At 46.1% G+C, this 10,702-nt stretch overlaps 1 protein-coding gene across 1 annotated transcript; it reads left to right on the top strand.

The window, feature by feature from the left end:
* Positions 1-105: 105 nt before the first annotated feature.
* Positions 106-9,659, top strand: CRNKL1 (crooked neck pre-mRNA splicing factor 1). Its single transcript, XM_068186289.1, has 14 exons — positions 106-240; positions 452-604; positions 1,153-1,244; positions 1,345-1,503; positions 1,857-2,023; positions 2,530-2,708; positions 3,342-3,512; positions 4,174-4,365; positions 5,050-5,109; positions 6,204-6,284; positions 7,818-8,057; positions 8,322-8,423; positions 8,958-9,206; positions 9,407-9,659. Exons 1-14 carry the CDS (start codon positions 193-195, stop codon positions 9,572-9,574), a joined length of 2,061 nt encoding a protein of 686 aa, XP_068042390.1. The 5' UTR covers positions 106-192; the 3' UTR covers positions 9,575-9,659.
* Positions 9,660-10,702: the final 1,043 nt, after the last annotated feature.

The raw sequence follows: 10,702 nt of genomic DNA on the forward strand, positions 1-10,702 counted from the left end.
CGGGACAGATGGAACAGCTGAGCCCGCGGACGAGACTAGACCGAACAGACGGTCCCACGGACGGAACGGACGGTCCCGCCGCCGCCGCCGCCGCCGCCCGGGACGCGTGGCCGTTACCGCGGCAACGACGCTCGGGCGGCGCTGCGTGAGGTCAGGGGTGCCGGGGCGGGGCCCGCGCGCGGCGGCGGAAAGATGGCGTCTACGGCGGCTGGGAAGCAGCGCATCCCCAAAGTGGCGAAGGTGGGTGGCAGGGAGGGCGGCGGGGACCCCCCGGCAGCCCTCGATCCCCACTGGCCTCGGGCCGGCGGGTCCCGGCGGGTCGCGGCGGGCTCCGGCCCGGCCCGGCCCGGCCCGCGGCGGGCACCGCGCTTAGCGAGGCGCGGAGGAGATTGGTCGTGTCGGTGCTGCGTTAGGAAATGTGAGCCGAGACGCCCTTGCGCTCGCCTTGCAGGTGAAAAACAAGGCACCCGCCGAAGTTCAGATCACAGCAGAGCAGCTTCTGAGAGAGGCAAAGGAGAGGGAACTCGAGCTTCTCCCACCGCCTCCGCAGCAGAAGATCACAGATGTTGAAGAGCTAAATGACTATAAACTCCGGAAGAGAAAGGTACAGTAAAAAAAAAAAACAAACTGGTTTAATCTTGACATTCACATAAAATAACTAAAATTCCACTGTTTTTAACTTAAACAAGATGTATTCTGTATTCCTTGTGGACTTTCCAATTGGACACCAATTCTTTAAAACCTTTCTTCATGGTGCTCTTTAGCAGAACCTACAATTTACAGATGTGTTGCTTGACAAAATCTGGTAGCAAGCAACATCTCCCCCGTGCCTGTGTTCAGAACACTGAAAGGGTAATTATTTACACAATGAATAGGTGTTTTCTTCATTACCAGCAGTGTCTGGCCAGCCAGTATAAAAACATGAACAATCAAAGTAGATAACATTACAGTAATGCTGAGTTATAAATCTTCTTTTGAAAGAATTGCTTTGCTTGTGCAGAATTACCCATGGCTTTTGCTTGGCTTTTTGCTGTGAAAGTACCTAAGTAAAGCGAGCATATTCCTGATGGTCATTATAATACCCCCTAGGCCATTTTTATGCGAATTGTGTGCAGAAGGATTTCTGACTTAGAGATACCATTTTCTCCTCAGACTTTTGAAGATAACATAAGAAAGAACAGGACTGTTATCAGTAACTGGATAAAGTACGCACAATGGGAGGAAAGCCTGAAGGAAATACAGAGGTAACGATGATGTAGCTGTAGGCATCTCTTACGAGCGTTTTTAGACACACACCAAAGACTAGGAGGCACATTTTACCTGCCCTGTACTCATGTTTTCCAGAGCCCGTTCCATTTACGAGCGTGCCCTGGATGTGGACTACAGGAACGTCACCCTCTGGCTGAAATATGCCGAGATGGAGATGAAGAACCGCCAGGTCAACCACGCCCGGAACATCTGGGACCGGGCCATCACCACCCTGCCCAGGGTGAACCAGTTCTGGTACGGTGGCTGAGCAGTGAGATCCCCTTCTAGCCCCAAGACCCCCACAGTATTTGGCTGTTCTGGGGTTATGCAGATTATCCTGCTTCTCTAAGTCTTCAGGCTAGTCTGAAAAAAAATGGAGGAAGACTGAAGTTTTGGAAAGGTTTTGTACTTTTTAAGTGGCAAGAGCCTTGGGAGAGAAGGATATTTGTGTGACTGGATGCTGCCAGTTGCTGGTGTGCTTACAGACATTTCTGGAGTGGGAGGAAATAGGTGAGGAGAGCTCAGGGATACTCTTAGGAAGCACTCCAGAAATCCCTGAATGGACGTGTTCACCATGTGATTGCAGGAACTCAATCTCCTTTCTCCAGGTACAAGTACACGTACATGGAGGAGATGCTGGGGAATGTTGCTGGGTCACGCCAGGTGTTTGAACGGTGGATGGAGTGGCAGCCAGAGGAGCAAGCCTGGCATTCCTACATCAACTTCGAGCTCAGATACAAGGAGGTGGACAGAGCACGAAGCATTTATGAGAGATATATCCTTTCCAGAGCCTTGTGACTCCTGCCTGGGTTAAGGTCTCCATTCTTTATTTCCTTCCCAAATATTCCATGTCCAGCAATGTCCCTGTACTGCTTTTCACTGTGGTGTGCTGGGAATGATCCAGCACCCTGGGAGCCAGCAGGAGGTGTTAAAAGCATGTTTAGGGAAAGCCTCCAGATTCAGTGCAGTGGCTGCAGGTCCTGCCACAACAGTGTCTGTTTAACTGCACTGCTCATGCACCCAGCTCTTTTGTAGCCATCATTTGTTTCAGGCTTCTCCTCAGATTTTCCCTGACCCTTATCCCTTTTTAAGTTCACAGTAAGGCACAAAACCTTTGCGTGCTTATACCTGTCAGCATCTTCTTCCTAGCTGCATTTATTGTTCCCCATGGGTACCATCCTAGGAGGTGTTTGATGTAGTCCTTGACCCAGTAGTCCCTGGGAAGAGCACAGCTGGGGATGTGCCACTCAGCCAGCGCTGTTTCTTTAACAAGAGCTGTACTTGTCCTCGTTCACCCCGACGTGAAGAACTGGATCAAGTACGCGCGCTTCGAGGAGAAGCACAGCTACTTTGCCCACGCCAGGAAGGTGTATGAGAGGGCAGTGGAGTTCTTCGGGGAGGAGCACATGGATGAGCACTTGTATGTGGCGTTTGCTAAGTTTGAGGAGAACCAGAAAGAAGTAAGATCTTCTTGATAATGCATCTGAGTCATGCCAGTGTTTCTCCTTGAATATCAAACTAAAGGCATTTAACATTCAGTGCAATACTTGCAGTTCCCGGCACCTCGTGACTGTAGTCCGAGTTAGGGAGACGGATTTTTGCTCACCTCTAGTCGCCTTTTGGTGCCATCAATAAAATGTGCTCTAAGGGAGATCTGCCAAGCCCAAGACCAATAGCATTGGCTCAAACATGTATCATCAGACTGGAGAGGTTCTGAGAGGTTATGGGCCTACATGATAGAAAACTGGATTGGTCTAGATGTTTTTCAGAGTCTCTAAGTTTCCCAGGCTGTTAGGAAATTGAAGACATTCTGTGAACCCCAAACCACAACCTCTTAAATTGGTTTAAATATTCTAAACCTGTAAATGAATAAGAGATGATGGGGGCTGGCATTTTCAGGTTTATTTTTTTTCCCCCTCAAAGTTTACTCTTCAGGGAGATCTGTGTTAGTCCTGTTCTAAAACAGTTGCTTACGTTGGGATGTCCCACAGTTCTGTATTCTATTAAATATTGCCAAAGGCTCATTGAAAAACTGTCAGGGAGGACAGAAACTGCTTTTTAAATATTTTTCAAATGTTATTTAATAATTTCAGTTTGAAAGAGTGAGGGTTATCTACAAGTATGCCTTGGATAGAATTCCAAAGCAGGATGCCCAGAATCTCTTCAAGAATTACACCATCTTTGAGAAGAAGTTTGGAGACAGGAGGGGAATTGAGGACATCATTGTCAGCAAGAGGAGATTCCAGTATGAGGAGGAGGTGAAGGTATGTGGGATAAGTACCCTCCAGGCTCACTGTACAGCCAGCTGGTGCTTAAGGGACACGAGTATTTTGTGATATCTAGGCTGATGAGTTTCAAGTTACCCTTGAAAGTCAGTCCGAAAAAACACCAAGGGAATGTTCATTTTAGAGACAGAATTCCATCCCTGGGGAAGAGAATGATATCTGCATTCACTGCTTTTTTTTGTTTCTGCTTTCTAATCTAGATTGTGCAGGTGAGGGTTTGGGATTGAACTCAAGGCTTGGTACCCTTAAGGATAATGCAGTTTAGCTTGTAGTTACTACTTAGGGAATAGCCATTACAGGACACCTCACCTGTGCATACCTTTTTGTGAGAAAACACCTGTGCCACACCTGTCTGCTGTCCAGTCCACACTGCACATTTCACCACTCCTTGTCCTTTCTCACGCTTTACTTGGACTGCCTTCATTGAGACAATGCTGAGGGCAAAATAAAAACAAAACTTAAAGAAAAGTAACTTATAAACTAAAAGCTCTACCATAACCATCCCCAAGACTGACAGTTTTCGTTAATATTCCAGTGATCTGTTTTAAAGGGGAAATTCTGACTAAGTAAAGGATGAGGCTCTGTTAGTTTTAGTGACTGCAGTTTGTTTGCTGTCGCCCTGTTCCCCTGTCTCTGGAAGGCAAACCCCCACAACTACGATGCATGGTTCGACTACCTGCGGCTGGTGGAGAGTGACACGGACGCCGAGACCGTGCGGGAGGTATACGAGAGAGCCATAGCCAACGTGCCCCCCATCCAGGAGAAACGCCACTGGAAGAGATACATCTACCTCTGGATTAACTATGCACTCTATGAGGAGCTGGAGGCAAAGGCAAGTAGTGACAATTCGGGATTTCCCTTTCTGTATAGTAAATAGCTGGTGATATTTTAATAGGAAAACCAAGAACTAAGTATTCTCTGATTGTTTAAATACAGAGGCTTTTTCCTCTTCCAGTTTTCCCTCCTGTGCATAAGGGAGGGGAAAAAACCAAACTCATTTTATCCCAATTCATTCAGAAACACACTGATAACAAAAGCAGGAGTGGGTATTTCTGCTGGCCCTGGCTGAACTGCCCACGGCAGACTGTTACCTGAACTTGTGAAATAGTTTTATAGTTAAAAAAACCTGTTTGTGAAGCAGCCACGTTGTCATCATTGTGATCTTTGAGGCTCTGCAAGTATTTATTAGAACATTAGAGCTGCTCTGAGTACGGAACACCTGTTACGGAACACCTGTTCAGTGTCTGTTAAAGGAAAAGACTTATTTTTCCTCCCACAACCGGGACACTCCTTCTTTTTTGTCGGTTTCCTAGCACTGAACCTTGCTTTGAAAAGGTGAGTCTTGTTGATTCAGAAGCCACCACCTTTGAATTGTGCACACTAAGTAGATAAGCAGTGCTGATTCTAACCGGCTTGACTTAGATACTGTTCTGCGGTTTTGCAGTCACTGCAAGATTCAAAGTCAGCATAATCTCAGCAGTAAATGAAGTGTTTTACATGCTGCCTGTTCTTACAGGATGCAGAGCGAACCAGACAGGTGTACCAGGCATGCCTTGAGCTCCTGCCCCACAAGAAGGTATGGCTCCTCCATCAGTTTGGCTTGAGTTTTGGATTAAAATGCTCTAGATAAGATCCTTTCTCTTCCCCTACTACATTCAGGGGTGTAAGCAGCTCCAAATGGCTGTTAGTGGTTTCATCGGGACTTTGCTTAAAACTTCAACTATCCCTTCCAGTTTCTCAAAACGTCCACCTTCCATAATGGTTTTCCAGCTAGAGTGCAAGATGTCTGTAATTTGCATCACAGAGGGAAACTGCAGGGCGAGCACTGGTGTCAGGATTCCCTCATACATATGAGACACAAGGGTTTTTCCAGTATTTTCAAATTACTAAGTAGTTACTAAGCAAACCGTAAGAAGATGAAATTGCACATAGTCAGAAAATAGGCAAGACCACTTAGATTTTGCTTGCTTGCATTCCTCATCAGGCAGGATCGTTTGTAGCTGCTCACAGCCCAGTCTCTTGCAGTCTCTGTAGGGCACTTGAGGCTCTGCTTAACTGGGTTAACACCTTTTATAGCATCCAGTGTCCTCCGTGGTCACCACCCCTGAGGCAGCTACATTTGACAAAACAGCTTTCAGGTCTGTCTTCCCCATTACAGTCGGTCTTCAAGGCTGATTGATTGGGGTTTTGTGGTTTTTTTTTTTTTGCTTGTGAACTTTAACTAAAATATCTATGTGGTAAAACCCTTACAACTTAATTGACTTAGAATGTCAGAAAATCCTTGTTCATGTTCATTTTCTAGTTTGTCATTTATTGTGTCATTTGCGTGTCAGATTAATCTCTAGTTATTAAGAGCTGATTAGTTATTAATTGATTCAGCAATAGCTGATGTCTTGCCAGTTGATGATTGGTTGAAAAACTATTTTCTGCAGTTTAAAAGACTTCTGTCCTGGCCATTTTTGCTTTCACCCCAATAAATTGTCCTGTTGTAGAGGCTGTTTTAGATAATGAACCCTAAACCTTTCATCAGGAAAACTCTTGAGATCAAACGAGATTACCTGCAGTAGCACTCCTATCTTGTATAGACAGAATGCTTATTTTTTAAGCAATGTGTACAGTATTATAAACTGACTTTCCAGCCTAAATAGCACTTTGTTCTTTTTCTTCCAGTTTACATTTGCTAAAATGTGGCTGCTGTATGCACAGTTTGAAATTCGACAGAAAAACCTCCCCCTTGCCAGAAGGGCTTTGGTAAGTTTTGTCAGAGCCATAATTGACTTCACAGAATAGTAACACAGGAATGGAATTGAAAGGTCTTAAATTGTCTTCTTTAAATTGCTGATTTAATCCACTTAAAATAAAGCATCCAAGAAGTCTGCAGGGGCCAGCATTTACTGTCATGTATGATTAAAAAAGAAATGTAGCTTGTTCTGATGAATTAGCCCCGGGCAGAAACGACAAAGTGCTCCTATGAATGCAGAGCACCCACATCAGCTCAGTGTTCTTACAAGTTCTTAGCTGTTGCTGATGGCTTACAGTGATACTTGTTCTAACAACAGTGTTTTAAAAAGCCTTGTAGATGAATGGGAAGTTTGCCTCTAGGAAATTAGGACCTGCCAAACTTTGTGCCAGTTCCAACTGCTGACAGAAGCAATCACAGGGACTTCAGGCAGGCTCAGGAGCAGGCTGAGCAGGTTCACTCTGTCAGCACAAGGGGACAGCAGGGTGTGATGGGGCAGCAAGAAATGGCATCTTTTGAAATTAAAAACTTCCTTTCCTTTCAGTTCAGATATTCTTAGTAAGCTCAGGGGTAGCATCAGGCATTTTGAGAGAAAGCCAGTGTTGATAGCAGTTGAGGTGGTTCGACTTTCACGAGCAAACTGATGGGGTTTCCACCCAAACAGTGATGGAGAGCACATGGAGAAGAACTGAGCACATTCTGAAATACCAGTGGCATCTGCAAAGGGCTGTAATAGTGACCAAACTGATAATCCCAAGTGGTGGTTTCCTCCTTTTTTCATAAGTTCCAAGGTACTAAACATGTAGGAACATTCTGCAGGAGAACTGTAGTAAGGGAATTCCATCTCAAATTACCTCACATTGGCTTGAGGGAGCAGAAGCCACATTGCTTAGTAAACAATACTTGTCTATAGAAGTGACTCCAAGGCCAAGTACACTACAGCCTGTCTCAGGTATGCCCATTCTTAACAGTTGTTTTAGGAGTTTCCCAGACTAAGAATCCAGAATTGCCTCTCACAGCTTGGCTCAGGACAGACAGTTTTCTTCAGAGACTGAGGTGTATAGAAACAATACTTTGTAAAGACCTTATTCTCCACCTGTCCATTGCTGCCAGCCACCAGGCAGGGGTGGGCAGCCATTCTCTGTGCCAGGAGGAACAGTGTGGGGCCACAGTTTGTTTGGTATCATTTGTTTTATGAGATGCTTGGGAGCTGCTTACCTGGCAGGCTGGTACAGACTGGTACCGTGCTTCCTTCAGGTGCTTAGCTGGTGAACCAGGGTAGGTTCCACTCACACTCCATGGGGAGCCCACATTCTGTAAAAGAATGATAAGTGACAGATGTCTTCTGCTTCCCAGGCTCTTGGTGTTCATGGATGCACATTTGTTCTGCAAACACTCGTTGAATTTACTACTGCCCCTGAACTAGCTGAATAAATGGCCTAAAAAAATGAGTTGTAGTTCAAACACTTAGAAAATCGAGTGGGGGTTAATTTTCCTGCAAGATCACTAAAGGTTTGGTTTTTTGGGATTTTTTTGCACAACAGGGGACATCCATAGGTAAATGTCCAAAAAACAAACTGTTTAAAGGTTACATTGAGCTGGAGTTACAGCTGCGTGAATTTGACCGTTGCCGGAAGTTGTATGAAAAATTCCTGGAGTTTGCACCAGAAAACTGCACATCCTGGATTAAGTTTGCTGAGCTGGAGACCATCCTTGGAGACATCGACCGTGCCCGGGCCATCTACGAGCTGGCTATCGGCCAGCCCCGGCTGGACATGCCGGAGGTGAGCAGGGAGGGGACTGTTTTTAAGGTATTTATTGCACAGTGTGGCTGATGAACCTGTGAATAATCCACGAGATGAAACATGAAGTGAAAGCTGAGTGCTTGATGGGGCACTAGGTTTGGTGCTGCTCAGCTCTAATCCCAGCCCATGCTGCCAAACACCCTGATCCCTGAACTTTTTCTTAGGGGAAATTTTACCTTTATCTGTTCTTTTCCCCTCCCAATGTGCCTGGAATGTACATGATGAGAGGCTTCTCTGTTGCAGGTGCTTTGGAAATCCTACATTGACTTTGAGATTGAGCAAGAGGAGTATGAGAAAACCAGGAACCTTTACCGGCGGTTGCTGCAGCGCACACAGCACGTCAAGGTGCGTGTGGGCACCCAGGACACAGAGCCAGCCCTGAACTTGGCCTGTGGGCAGGGAAAGCCTGAGCTGCCTTGGCTCAGATCAGCCCAGGTTCAGGCCCATGCCTGTGCTCTGAATGGGGGGAGGGAAGTTCCTGAATTCCATAAATTAACAGGCCTATCTCAGGTGAAAGAAGCTTTTCCAAGCAGCCCTCTTTGCTGAGCAGCTTTGGGATCTTGGTTGCTAAAACATTGCAAGGAAAACTGTGATTTTTCCAGTGTCGCTTGGTGCTGTCATTGACAAAATTCACACTGATTTCTCATGACTTGAAACAGCCACAGGAAATTGATCCACACCCCGTACGTGGATGTTGTGTCCTGCTGCAGTGGGGAGAATCTCACTCGTGTGAAAAAACCTGATTTTCTGGGTACCTGCTGGCATTGACGTTTGCTCTTTTTTACTTTTTTTTTGCTGCTTTGTTGTTTTTAACCTCTGCTCTGGCTGTGGTGGTGCAGAGTGGAGGCTGGAGCTGGAGTTTGTGTGCTGTGCCCACAGGTGTGGATCAGCCTGGCACAGTTCGAGCTGTCGGCAGGGCAGGAGGACCGGCTGCAGCGCTGCCGGCAGATCTACGAGGAGGCCAACAAGGCCATGCGCAGCTGCGAGGAGAAGGAGGAGAGGGTAATGCTGCTCGAGTCCTGGAGGAGCTTCGAGGACGAGTTTGGCTCCAATGCCACTAAGGAGAGGATAGATAAACTGATGCCTGAGAAAATAAAGAAGAGGAGAAAGCTGCAGGCTGAAGATGGGGTAAGGAAAAATTATGGCAGTAGTGGCTGTGAGCCCTCAGTGGCTTTGTGCTTTTTGGAGTCAGCTGCTGGGCAGGGGATAGCCAACTTGGGCTTTAATTTTCTATTATTTCTCTAATTTCCCTTTCATATTAGAAGCACCTCCTAATAGCCAGCGTTAACATGCAAATAAAACTTGCTTTGTGGTATTTTTCTCTCTAGTCTGATGCTGGATGGGAGGAGTACTATGATTACATTTTTCCAGAAGACACTGCCAATCAGCCCAACCTCAAACTCCTGGCTATGGCAAAGCTCTGGAAGAAACAGCAGCAGGAGAGCGAAGCTGCAGCCACGGATCCTGACAAGGACATTGATGAAAGCCAAACTTAATACCTTGCCTTTTCCCACCCCTTTCTTGGCCCATTGTACAGTATTTTCATTGGTGATAAATAAATGTATTTGGAGAGTTTTAGTATTACTGACTTGAGACGGATTTTGTGTGGAAGACAAGCACCATCTTGAGGTCGGTTCCCTTTAACAGTCCTGCAGGTGTCCATCAGTTAAAGGAGAGGTCCTGGGAGCAGGGGTCTGCAGCTGTCACCAGTGACGGAGAACTGGGTGGTGACTTCATTTTCAGCACAAGGGCCTGTCCAAGGCTCTCACAGCCTATCCCAGCACTGCTCAAGGACATTCATGTGCCAGGGCAGCAGACCTTGAGTGAGAGAGAGGTCTCCAACCATCATCCCTAATGAATTCTCCAGTAATTCTGTTAACTATAAGAGTATTGTGAGAATAGTTGAAAACAGAAAACCCTGTTGATCACAGCCTGGTCAGCTTCCTATCCAAGGAAGGATGCTTTTATCCCAGAAAACTGTAAGGGAGACAATATTAGAAGTTACGTACACTGAAGGTAGGCCCTAGAGGACAAAGCTGTAGACATCAGTACTGGACAGTCAGTCTGTGTTTGAACACGGACGTTTGAACATGTTTGAACATGTCCTGGCAGACACCAGCAGAGAGCTGTGTCATTGCTCTGGGCTGGGCATCACTCTGACCTGTCCAGATCTGGCCTGTCCAGCCGTGACCGGAGCAGCCTTTTTCTGCCCCACCTGCACCTCTATAACATGTGCCTCCCCTCCCTTGCCCGCTCATCTCTGAGTGTTTCTGCTGACCCACACCCTATTAGATTATAAATCTCATTCCTATTTTCCCTTTTTCAATTCCTCCTGCTGCTCTGTGCCCCATTGCTTTTCACAGTTTATTTTGATGTTTCCCTCTGCCCTACTCCCTATCTCTGCTTTTACTTTTCATTTAATTGAATTTGTTACGGAGTTTTCAGAGGTGGTAAGATTGTTTTCTTGTATACATCTCGGTGAGGTTTTTTGGGTGGCTTTTATTTTGTGTGTGTGGGGAGAGGTTTGTTTGTTTCTTTGTTTTTGTATTGTTTCATCCTCTGAGCACTGCATTTTCCAGGAATTCCTTCCTTTTTTGAAGATGGAGCCTTGCCTCTTTTTCTGC

This window comes from Anomalospiza imberbis, chromosome 3 (genome assembly GCF_031753505.1).
Source record: "Anomalospiza imberbis isolate Cuckoo-Finch-1a 21T00152 chromosome 3, ASM3175350v1, whole genome shotgun sequence".
Lineage (NCBI taxonomy): Eukaryota > Metazoa > Chordata > Aves > Passeriformes > Viduidae > Anomalospiza > Anomalospiza imberbis.